Source organism: Ovis canadensis, chromosome 10, assembly GCF_042477335.2.
Source record: "Ovis canadensis isolate MfBH-ARS-UI-01 breed Bighorn chromosome 10, ARS-UI_OviCan_v2, whole genome shotgun sequence".
NCBI lineage: Eukaryota > Metazoa > Chordata > Mammalia > Artiodactyla > Bovidae > Ovis > Ovis canadensis.
Window position 1 is genome coordinate 47,837,326 of NC_091254.1, and position 13,190 is coordinate 47,850,515.

The 13,190-nt window shown below is 43.4% G+C and overlaps 1 protein-coding gene across 2 annotated transcripts in view; it reads right to left on the bottom strand.

The window, feature by feature from the left end:
- The window catches only part of LOC138446887 (phospholipid-transporting ATPase IB), a 480,129-nt gene that overhangs the window by 196,491 nt on the left and 270,448 nt on the right, over positions 1-13,190 (bottom strand). For both annotated transcript variants that reach the window (XM_069602276.1, XM_069602277.1), the window contains exon 27: positions 12,365-12,475. In XM_069602276.1, coding sequence (XP_069458377.1) covers positions 12,365-12,475 — 111 coding nt within the window. The remainder of the gene's footprint in view (positions 1-12,364; positions 12,476-13,190) is intronic.

The following is a 13,190-nucleotide window of genomic DNA, read 5'->3' on the forward strand; positions in this document are numbered from 1 at the left end:
TCCTTTACATCCTGGAGAGGGACCTTCAGTCCACATGAGATGGCCTGGCTTTGAAAGAAACCGGCAAATCTCACTCGGGGGTGAAGCCCTCTCATGCGGATTCCATCCAGCAAAGTCCAGCAGAGTGGACTGGGGAGAGGTTGCAGTTTTAATGTTTCATTTAAATGCTCCTGATGTAACTCGGGCAGAGTGTGTGAGCACCGAGGGGGTCTAGGCTACGTGATAAAATTTGCAGGGGTCACTCTGGGTCAGGGCAGAAGATGAGACTGCAAATAATGTGAGAAGAATTATTTCTCAGTTATGGACAGGGGCCCATGATACTGGGAAACAATGCATCAGCACCTCAGTTATTAGCAATGCACAGATGGGAAGCAAGCAAACTTTCAGTTAATCTAGAGATTGGTCCTGGTTGTTTTGCTCGACAGTGATTATCCGCAGTTGCAGGGTTTAGGATTATATAATCAGAGCCACACTTAGGGCAGGGCATCTACAGAAGAAGTGAGGGAAGCTATGCCTCCTCCCCAGAAGTCTTCCTGTTGTGGGGGAGGGGGACTAGAAAACTAGATTCCTGTTCTGGGGAGAAGCAGGGACAAGAAGCGTCTCAAGCCTGTGAACACAGTGTAGCTATAAGGGTATCAGATATGAAATAACTTATAGGGATGCTAAAGGCTGATGTGATGTGAGGGCTGCTATGTGGCTGGCTAAAGGCTTTCCATGGTGATTTCACTTAATCCTCACCAACTTTCTGATGCATGTGCTTTCTTATCGTCATTTTACAGAGAAGGACACTGAGGCTGGGAGTGGTCTGCGGCTTAGTCTGCACGGCACAAGCTGGAGGCAAAGCCCCCCGGTGGAGCCTCTGGCCATGGCCAGTGCTGCCATGGTGATGGTGCCCTGTGCTAATGGTCACCAGCCAGACAATGGATGGAAGTGTGGCTCTAGCCGACAAGTCTGTTGGCCGCTGGTCTTTCTCTTCCTGGAGGGGTTAAGCAGACAACATTCACCAGGCTGACTCATCCGTCCACTACCACCATCTTGATTTATTATGAAATCAAGATGTCATCCCAGTTCAAACTTGACTCCAGCCCTTCCTTAAACTATGATATTATCTGGAGTTCATTGACTTCCTGGCCCTTGGTTCTCAACCCCTGGGACTGGGTTTCCAGAACTCCCCAACCATGGGAAACTCTATTCCTATAAAGGAATACTGTGCTGTGTTTAGTCACTCAGTTGTGTCCAACTCTTTGTGACCCCATGGACTGTAGGCCACCAGGCTCCTCTGTCCATGGGATTCTCCAGGCAAGAATACTGGAGTGGGTTGCCATGCCCTCCTCCAGGGGATCTTCCCAACCCAGGGATTGAACCCAGGTTTCCAGCATTGCAGGTGGATTCTCTACTAGCTGAGCTACCAGTGAAGACCATAAAGGAATACTATTCAGCAATAAAAAAGAATAAACTACTGACACTGTCAACAACGTGGATGAATCCCAAATGCATTATGCTGCAAGGAGAAGCCAGCATGACCACACACTATGCAGTTACATGCCTATGAAATTCTAAGAAAGGCAAAACTATAGCATCAGAAACCAGACCAGTCATTTCCAGGGACTGGGTGTGGGGGTAGAAGCTGATACAAAGGGAGCTGGGGGAGGTTTGGGTAATGATGACACTGTTTTATATCTGAGAGTGGCAATGCATTTGTTAAGATTCACAGAACTGTATGCTAAAAAGTATCAATATTGTGCCTGTAAATTATACCTTATGAAATAGGACATGGCATACCTTACTAATAAATACTTTCAAAGGAATAAGGGAAACTAATTAGGTGAAACTAATGAGGTAACAGCTTCTAATTAATAGCTCATGTTGTGAAAAAGCAATTTTCAAATTGACAAGTGTCCCACAACAGATTATCAGAACAACATGCAGCTTAGTTAAGGAGCAATGATAAACTTAATCCAATGATCCCCAGATAAAAGAGACCAACATTTAATCAATATTCTTTTAATGGCATGCTTTGGAGGTACTGGCAGCATCTGATTGCATGAATCTACTTTGTTTCCCCTCGTTTGAAAGATCAAGCAAGAAAATATATACATTACTCTTGAGCTTTCTTGAAACAGTCTACTGGGTCTGCAAGGACCTTCGAAATAAGAAGGAAAGGGCACCTGTTGGAAAACCAATACAGGGGCTCAAATGAGCTTTGAGAATGCAGCAGAGATTAATTACTACTTAAGGGTACAGGCCTTTACTGGAGGGAAGATGAGTTTCTTTTTTTTTTTTTTTAATTTTAGTTTTTTATTTTTTAAATTTTAAAATCTTTAATTCTTACATGCTAATGTGGTGCTTCTTAATAGGAATGATTTCAACTAAAAGTCAAAGCCAGAAAGCTCTCAAGTACAAGAAACAGAAAGATGAATTGCATTACCATAAGTAATTACATTTTACTTGCCTATAAAACTATGAGCCATGCTACCATACGACCCAGCAGTCTCACTCCTGGGCACATATCCAAAAAAGTTGAAAACTCTAACTCAAAAAGATACATGTACCCCAATGTTCATAGCAGCACCATTCAAGATAGTCAAGCCATGGAAGCAAGTTAAACATTTATGGATAAAGAAGATCTGATATATATAAACATGCACACACACACCAAGAATGAAATATTAGCCATAAAAAAGAACGCAATAATACCGTTTGCAGCAATATGGATGGACCTAGGGATTATCATACTAGGTGAAGTCAGGAGAAAGACAAATATCATACACTATCACTTCTACATGTAATCTTACTTATTTACAAAACAGAAATAGACTCACAGATACAAAAAAAATTACGGTTATGAGAGTGGAAAGGGGATGGATAAATTAGGAGTCTGGGATTAGCAAACACATACTACTACATATAAAGTAAACAACAAGTACCTACTATATAGCATAGGAAACTATGTTCAATATCTTGTAACCTATAATGGAAAAGATTTTTCTGCCATTGGAGTCACACATCATCAATCAATACACTCTGTCTGTTACTGTTACCGCCCCCTCGCCACTGCCGACTTTGTTGTCTATAGAAGGTGCCTTCTGTTGTCACTTTGTATCTTCTGGGTCTATAATCAAATTCTCCATTTTTTAGAAAACTTTTTAAAAATTAGTTTTTGGCTGTTCTGTGTGGCATGTGGGATCTTCATCCCCAGCTAAGGATTGAACCCATGTCCCCTGCAGTAAAAGCACAAAGTCTGAACCACTAGACCACTAGGGTAGTCCTAAATCCTCCATTCTTGATCTTGGACCTTCCACCACACCTGCTCAGCCCAGTGTCCCCCAGTGTACAGAGATGAACACAGACAGGTAGGAATCACAATGGATTTGTGCCGAGACATTATCTCAAAATTAACTGTAAAAATGAAAGGAAACCACTTTCACCACTACTATTCAACATAGTTTTGGAAGTTTTGGCCATAGCAATCAGAGCAGAAAAAGAAATAAAAGGAATCCAAATTGGAAAACAAGAAGTAAAACTCTCACTGTTTGCAGATGACATGATACTCTACTTAGAAAACCCTAAAGACTCCACCAGAAAATTACTAGAACTAATCAATGAATATAGTAAAGTTGCAGGATATAAAATCAATACACAGAAATCCCTTGCATTCCTAGACACTAATAATGAGAAAATAGAAAAAGAAATTAAGGAGACAATTCCATTTACCATTGCAATGAAAAGAATAAAATACTTAGGAATATATCTACCTAAAGAAACTAAAGACCTCTATATAGAAAACTATAAAACAATGGTGAAAGAAATCAAAGAGGACACTAACAGATGGAGAAATGGTATACCGTGTTCATGGATCAGAAGAATTAGTATAGTGAAAATGAGTATACCACCCAAAGCAATCTATAGATTCAACGCAATCCTTATCAAGCTACCAACGGTATTTTTCACAGAGCTAGAACAAATAATTTCACAATTTGTATGGAAATACATAAAACCTCGAATAGCCAAAGCAATCTTGAGAAAGAAGACTGGAACTGGATGAATCAACCTGCCTGACTTCAGGCTCTACTACAAAGCCACAGTCATCAAGACAGTATGGTACTGACACAAAGACAGAAATATAGATCAATGGAACAAAATAGAAATCCCAAAGATAAATCCACACACCTATGGACACCTTACCTTTGACAAAGGAGGCAAGAATATACAATGGAGAAAAGATAATCTCTTTAACAAGTGGTGCTGGGAAAACTGGTCAACCACTTGTAAAAGAATGAAACTAGAACACTTTCTAACACCATACACAAAAATAAACTCAAAATGGATTAAAGATCTAAATGTAAGATCAGAAACTATAAAACTCCTAGAGGAGAACATAGGCAAAACACTCTCCGACATACATCACAGCAGGATCCTCTATGACCCACCTCCCAGAATATTGGAAATAAAAGCAAAAATAAACAAATGGGACCTAATTAAAATTAAAAGCTTCTGCACAACAAAGGAAACTATAAGCAAGGTGAAAAGACAGCCTTCAGAATGGGAGAAAATAATAGTAAATGAAGCAACTGGCAAAGGATTAATCTCAGAAATATACAAGCAACTCCTGCAGCTCAATTCCAGAAAAATAAATGACCCAATCAAAAAATGGGCCAAAGAACTAAACAGACACTTCTCCAAAGAAGACATACAGATGGCTAACAAACACATGAAAAGATGCTCAACATCACGCATTATCAGAGAAATGCAAATCAAAACCACAATGAGGTACCATTTCACACCAGTCAGAATGGCTGCGATCCAAAAGTCTACAAGCAATAAATGCTGGAGAGGGTGTGGAGAAAAGGGAACTTTCTTACACTGTTGGTGGCAATACAGACTAGTACAGAGACATTACTTTGCCAACTAAGGTCCATCTAGTCAAGGCTATGGTTTTTCCACTAGTCATGTATGGATGTGAAAGTTGGACTGTGAAGAAGGCTGAGTGAAGAAGAATTGATGCTTTTGAACTGTGGTGTTGGAAAAGACTCTTGAGAGTCCCTTGGACTGCAAGGAGATCCAACCAGTCCATTTTGAAGGAGATCAGCCCTGGGATTTCTTTGGAAGGAATGATGCTTAAGCTGAAGCTCCAGTACTTTGGCCACCTCATGCGAAGAGTTGACTCATTGGAAAAGACTTTGATGCTGGGATGGGTTGGGGGCAGGAGGAGAAGGGGACAACAGAGGATGAGATGGCTGGATGGCATCACTGACTCGCTGGACATGAATCTGAGTGAACTCCGGGAGTTGGTGGTGGACAGGGAGGCCTGGTGTGCTGCGATTCATGGGTCGCAAAGAGTTGGACATGACTGAGTGACTGAACTGAACTGAACTGAACAGCCACTATGAAGAACAGTGTAGAGATTCCTTAAAAAACTGGAAATAGAACTGCCTTATGACCCAGCAATCCCACTGCTGGGCATACACACTGAGGAAACCGGAATTTAAAGAGACACGTGTACCCCAATGTTCATCGCAGCACTGTTTATAATAGCCAGGACATGGAAGCAACCAAGATGTCCATCAGCAGACAAATGGATAAGAAAGCTGTGGTACATATACACAATGGAGTATTACTCAGCCATTAAAAAGAATACATTTGAATCAGTTCTAACGAGATGGATGAAACTGGAGCCGATTATACAGAATGAAGTAAGCCAGAAAGAAAAATACCAATACAGTATACTAATGCATATACATGGAATTTAGAAAGATGGTAACAATAACCCTATATACGAGACAGCAAAAGAGACACAGATGTATAGAACAGTCTTTTGGACTCTGTGGGAGAGGGCGAGGGTGGGATGATTCGGGAGAATGGCATTGAAGCATGTATAATATCATATGTGAAACAAATCGCCAGTCCAGGTTCCACACAGCATACAGGATGCTCGGGGCTGGTGCACAGGGATGACCCAGAGGGATGATAAGGGGAGGGGGGTTCAGGATGGGGAGCATGTGTACACCGTGGCAGATTCATGTTGATGTATGGCAAAACCAATACAATATTGCAAAGTAATTAGCCTCCAATTGAAATGAATAAATTTATACTTAAAAAATGAAAGAAAACCTGGTTTCAATAGTTTTAGGAAACCTAGTCTCTACTGGCAGAAGAAAGGAAAGGAGAAAATGCATTTCAGGAGAGAAAATCAAACAGGAAAATGGCAAGAAAAAACAGTGGATGAAAAACCTAACTGGTAAAATCAACTTCCTGTGAGTGAAAAGTCTATTTGAGAGTTTCAGCTAAAATAGAAGTTAGTTTGAGTAGGAAAGTGTGTGTGCTCATGTGCTCAGTCATGTCCGATTCTTTGTGACCCCATGGACTGTACCTGCTAGACTTCTCTGTCCATGGCAAGAATACTGGAATGGTTTGTCATTTCCTTCTTAGGGGATCTTCCCAACCCAGGGATTGAACCCATATCTCGTCTCCTGCATTGGCAGGTGGATTGTTTACTACTGAGTCACCTGGGAAGCCCATAAAGTGTGTAAAGAATGCAATCAAAATTATACTTCACTCTCAAAAGATGAGATTCAACACACTGTAAAATGAATTAACTGTCTAATACTTGGAGGGGATAGTTCTCCATGTGAAAATTCCACCAGGAAAGATTTAAGGTTAGACCAGAAAGGCATTTCCTAAAAGGCAAGACACACAGTACAAAGTGCAAACCTTCCCCTCTATCCCCAAAACAAAAAACAAACAAACAAACAAGAAAACCAGAAAGTCTGATAGTTTTCTAGAGGCTGGCCTCTACTGAAACCCATTCAGTTGAGTGTGTGTTTATTGGGTGCTGGTCACTCATTGCGCCTGGACGTTCCCACTGATCTGGTGGATAGAGAAGCACCCAGTACTGCCCTGTGTGGAGCTGTCTCTGGAAGCAGGAGGCCTTCACGAAGGGAAGCGAGTTGGAACCTGTGAGCTTTAATGCAGACCAGACGTGATGAGCTGGACACTTTGCTGGGTTTGGGTGTTTTGTTTTGTTTTTCCTTTTTTGGCCCAAATACCAGGTGGTGGGGAAACGTGGTCACCTGGAATAATGCATACTGTAGAGCTCTCGAAGTCTTTTTTTTGTTTTTGGACTTGCGCCTCTTTTTTTTTTTTTTAAATTCCAGGGAGGCTTAAACATTTTATGGAGTTAGAGACTCAATTTTTATAACAGCCATGGCTGAATACTTTTTTCTTCCAGAACGCTGAATCTTTATAACGATCCTCTTAGGTAAAGCAGCTGCGAAAACATCATTAAAAAAGTATATATTGTCACCTGTAAAAAGCAGTAAGAGTCTATTTTTATAAAGTTCAAAGTGCTCGGCTATCTGGTGGGGGGATCCCTCCAGACTGCTAAGACTTCTCTGGCTTGGTGACTGTTCCTCTCTCTTTCTCCTCCCCTCGGCTTCTGCTAACACACTCCCAGCTCTAAGGACCAGCAGCGACCAACTAGGCTTTGAGAGGCTGGTCCTGAGCCCATGTCTAACTAGTTCTGCAGCCGCCTTCCCACTGAAACATAAAATCCCAACAAAATGTACTTTTCCCCTATTGTTTACTTGTATTATTTCTCTACAGAGCTGAAATAAACAGGGAATGGGATGGGAACAGCAGGTGTGGGCTCCCCCTGGTACATGGGTCTAAACTTCCCCTCCAGCCTCTCCTTATCCTTCAGGTGTTGACTTGTTTCATCACAGAACTTGGAGGCTGCCACCCTTCCTGGATGTGAAGCACGCCTTCTGACAGATCTCATTGCAAGCATCTTCCTGGAAGTCGTCTGAGTGGTGGGTGCTTGTCTTTGTATCCCCTCACTTGACTCCAGAAGCCAGGGCTCTGTCTTGTTCATCTGGATCCCATGTGTGCATACTAAGTCGATTCAGTCGTGTCCAACTCCTTGCGACCCTGTGAACTGTAGACTGTCGGGCTCCTTTGTCCACGGGACTCTTTAGGCAAGAATACTGGAGTGAGTTGCTGTGCCCTCCTCCAGGGGATCTTCCTAACCCAGTGATCAAACCTGTGTGTCTTACATCTACTTGTGTTTGCAGGAGGGTTCTTTACCACAACCCCAAAATGCAATAGTTTAAATCTCTATTTCTTATTAGGTGGTAATATTTCCAGACCACCAGGCTGATATGCATCCCATTTCCTGGCCTGTGTTCGATACCAATTTAATGACCCCAAGAAAACATTAAAATTTCTTATATATGGTGCCAAAAATAAGTAGGCACTCACTCTAAGTGGTATAAAAATTCTCGTTTTTTTTTTTCACTTCGATACCTATGTGTCATGGTTATTCTCTGTATTAGGAACCACCAACTGCTCACCTTCATGATGGCCAGGATTCACGCCCCAGGTTAAAACTACAGAAGTACATTAAAGGTCTCAGCTTACCATCTGTCTGCCACACTGACAGACACATTTTCTGGAGCTGCTTTACCTGTGGAACATGCCTATTTCAGAATGAAAACTGAACCCCAGCCTCCAAGAGCAACAGAGCTCCTGTCTGGCTTCCAGACCCCTCCTCTGGCCACTCCAGAGGCCACCCATGCCCTCCTCGCTTCTGCTAATTCAAAGCACACTCCCCTCCAACTGGCTGATAGGGGTCCCACCTGCTTGGCCAGCTTGTGAAGCCATCCCTCTCTCCCAAGTCAGCCCCATGAGAAGGTTTCTGCTTCTGAGAAGTATAGTCCATCTGGTCACAGCCATTAAACTCAGCATCCGCTTAGTTTTAGTACAAAACTACACGTAAAGTTTGTCTCTCAAGCCTTCAATAAGCTGATGTGCATTTTTTTGGTTTCCCCTCAATGTGACTAAAGCAGCCAAATGCTTGTGACATTCTAGCAAAAAATTGTGGCAAAATTCACATAAAGTTCACCGTCTTAACCATTTCCAAGTGTGTAGTTCAGTGACATCAGTACATACATCCACACATGTGTGCTCAGTCATTCGTGTCTGACTCTTTGCGACCCCATGGACTGTAGCTCTCCAGGCTCCTGTGTCCATGGGATTCTCCAGGCAAGAGCACTGGAGTGGGTGGCCATTTACTCCTCCAGGGGATCTTCCCAACCCAGGGATCAAACCCACATCTCGTCTCCTGCATTGGCAGGCAGGTTCTTTACCATTGCGCCACCATATACATTCACACTGCTCTGCAACCATTATCATTGTCCATCCACAGGACTCTCTGTGACATTTTTGTTTGTCATCATCTGTAAGAGGCAGACAGAAAACTGCCTATTAGTTTCTAATGATAAAAACTCCATTTTAATTCATGGAACTGTACACCAAGAAATGGTATATCTCACGGTGTATTAATTATACTTTAAAACGGTGATGTCTGCCCATTCAAGCATCTCTAATGCAGGCAGGATGGGCTTTCTGAAACATACATCTGAGCAGTCCCACTGCCTGGCACAGAATTTGGAGCATGGGTGCTCCAAATTGTTGGCAACGAATGAGTGAATGAATTCAACTCCTCTCTTCAAACTTGTCAAGGGTTCCTGTGTCTAACACTTTCATTGTTAATTTAAGTCATGTAATGAACCTTCTTGGTAGCTTCCATGGTGGATCAGTGGTAAAGAATCCACCTGCAATGCAGGAGACATGGGTTTGATCCTTGGGTTGGGAAGATCCCCTGGAGGAGGAAATGGCAACTCACTCCAGTATTCTTGCCTGAAGAATCCAATGGACAGAGGAGCCTGGTAGGTTACAGTCCATGGGGTCACGAAGAACTGGGTATGACTTTGCAACTAAACAGTAACAACAAATGATTCTCCTACTCATGGCCTATGCGTGTGTGTGCATGCATGATAGCTTTGTATTGTATTGATACCTTTTTTAGTTGGCAAATTATTTCAGGTTTGTATTTTTAAGTGACAGTTACATGTATCACAGGGCATCTGAGATGAGAATGTCCTGGCTATTGCAAAGAGTTTCTTCTTGAGTTACAAGAAAACCATTTAAGAAAAATACACAATATATTTAATTTATTCTCCCATAAGTAATTAACTACAAGGTAACCTTTAGAATGCAAAACTTTTGATTGCAAATGAACAAATCAAATTATAACCATCTTTGATCTTTCAGCTCAAAATACACTAAAACAGCATGCACGTAGTACTTTCCTATGTTTGAATTATGCTTGAAGCGCACCCACTGATGCCATGAAGGTTATGCAGCAATGGCAGACGCAGTCTGAGTCAGTACTCTGTCTGGGCTCAGGAAGGATTTCGTTTCCTATTTTAAAATGAAGAGCCCCCCAGCCATACCAAGGAGAAAATTGGGCATAGAGCAGTGGAGACATTGTATTTTATATATAATGTTTTAAGAGCCTGATTATGCAAGACTGTTTAACCCCTGCTGCTCAGCCACAATAGCCAATATTAATGTAAGGAACTTGCCTGGCATGTTCAGAGTTGAAAGTGTGCCAAACAGAATTTTTCAGACAGACTGAAATTATACTCGTCTCAGAGTCAGCTCACTGGAAGCTTTTCTTTTTTTAAAAGGAAAAAGCCAAGATAGTAGGTGTCAATGACTAAGAAGGGCCCCCAAGGAAGCTCTGGAAAGCTCCAGGGTTGAGGCTTCATGGGGACGGTTCTGATAAGAAGTCTAGACTATCTGTAATGTGCTGATCATGAGGAAAACCAGATTATTGTGCAAGCTTCTGAAGCCAGCAGCTTCAGGAGACGAACGTGCACATGAGACACACTGACACATGGGAACTTGCTGACACCAGGGCCTCGGTGCTCCTCTCCCCAGACCACAGCCCCAATTATCTGTGACCCCGAGTGACACTCAGGAGTGACTCCTGTTACAGATGCAGAAAAGGCTGTGGGGAGGCGGCTGGAAAGCATCTTTAAGCACCAAAAGGGAACTGTAAGAATGCGGACAGAAAGAAGGCAGAAACCACAGCATCTATGATGGGTAACATCTGAAAGCTCTTACTCAGAGAGGGTGGAGTTGAACACGGCAGCACCAGATGAGCAGAAGAGGCAAGCGGGCTGCCCTATGTGGGGGTAAGAAAAACATATCCCTTCTTCTAGGTTTTCCTATGTTTCAGCCGCTTTGGCTGGGCAGCCTTGTGCAGTGAACAACCTATGCAACTTGGGGAAATTACTTGGTAGGAGTTTGGCTACAGAAAGTGAAAGTGAAGTCCCTCAGTCATGTCTGACTCTTAGCGACCCCATGGACTGCAGCCTACCAGGCTCCTCCATCCATGGGATTTTCCAGGTGAGAATACTGGAGTGGGGTGCCATTGCCTTCTCCAAACTGGCTACAGAGGGAGGGATGCAAACCTCTAGGTCTGAGCTGACTCTTCAACAGGAAGGAGCAGATGATTTGGTCAAGAAATGGTTAACCGCAGTTCCACTAGCAAACCCCGTGTCCAACGATCTGAGCTGAGCCTTTTCAGGGACCACATCAGAAACAGTGGATCTATGCCTCGGTTATTATTTCTGCCAAGAGTGGAGAAACCAGACACAAAATAACCCACACCACACACAATGACCACTGCTTCCCTATTTCCCCAGAGTGACTGCCTGTTGCCTCTTTCCTAAACACATCTGGAAATCTCTTAGTCGTGACGGCCACACCTTTATAGTAGAGCTGCTCCAAAGGAGGAGGAACGAGGTGGCTGGTGCTCCCATCGGAGCGGAACTTGAAGTGTCCTTTCCACTCGGCCCTGGGCCAGCACCTCTGCCCCACTGGTCTCTCCAACCAGCGTGTGTATTTCACTTACAGCCTAATCCACGTCTTGAAAAACAGGCTGGCGACTCAATGCGTTCATTGAGACATTTTTAATTATGTTCCTGGCTTCCTCCCCACTCAATCCCACATCCTCCCAGCTAAAGCGGCAGCATCCACATGTCCCAGAAGCAAGAACCAAAAGCTCAGGAAGCCTGCAGAGTCCGTGAGACATCCAGCAAGAAACCCTTCCATTCAGTGAAGAAAAACCAGACTAGGTTGCCTAGGAACGACTCAGCACCCACCACGCCAGGTGCCAATGTCTGCTGCCAGGCTTTGGCCATTGAGGGTTGGGCGAGGGTGTGAGTGACAGCAGGAGGGACATGCAGAGCAGAGGGCCTTGCCCTGTCCGTCTGTCCACCAGGGAGAGAGAGAAGGGCACATTCTGTGAAGAAGGCAGCCATGGACGTCTGACTTTTGGTCCAACAAAACTAGATCTGAAAGGTGTCCCCAGCTTCAAAGAGGCTGAGTGGATGTCATAGGTTTTTACATGTCAGGGGAGCATCTTTTATGTTTTGAACAAAACCCTTCCTTGAAGTCACCTAATGTCCCTCTGATAAGGACCCTCCTCCTGAAGGAAGGGGCCAGCCCTGCTCACCTCAATGATGTAGAGCACCACGTTCTTGTAGAAACAGTACAAGATGCACTTGGTCACCCGGTTGTAGCTCCAGGCGCCGTGAACCAGCAGGAGCTTCTCCAAGTAGGAAAACTGAAAAAGGAAAGAAAGAGGGTCTGGAATGTCCTTCAGAGGAGAAGATGGGCAAGGGAGTGGAGGAACCCGGATTCTGCTGGTGACCAAGAATACCACTCGCTTTAGAGGCAGAGCTTTCGGGCCAGGTGAGAAGGACTAAGATCTCCTCTTTAAGCTACAGAGATATGATTTTCCCCAGTTACACAGCTATACTTCCAATTGCTATCTTGTGAAATTCTATTTACCCTAATGCTTTTAGGATATTAATTATTAAAAGGAGGTGACCAACCAGAATTGGAAGAAAAGAGCAGTGCAATCAGAAGCTTCTATTCAATCACCAATTTTGTAATGACAACAGGAGTAAGGGACAGGGACAGTCATGTACCTGTATCCTTTTAAGAAGAGGGATGCGCATGTAGACACTACCTATTCCTATTTCCACTGTCAGCCTGCAGGTGAAAGACAATGACACTCCACACACAGAGACACACACGTTCTGCCCTCCACTTCTAGACCCATCTCCTTCCCCTTTTTCTGGCCTCCAACAAGTAAGAGCCCCTCTTGCCAAAATGTGATATAGTCATCCATCCAAATAAAACATCAACATGCAGCTGACACCAAGTTGAGACTGATGTAATGGCTTAGCTCTCGCAGTCTGAAATATTCAACAATATTCCAATAAAATACTCAAATCCTCCTCGGGGCAGGGGGTCTTTGGACACCACTCCAATCC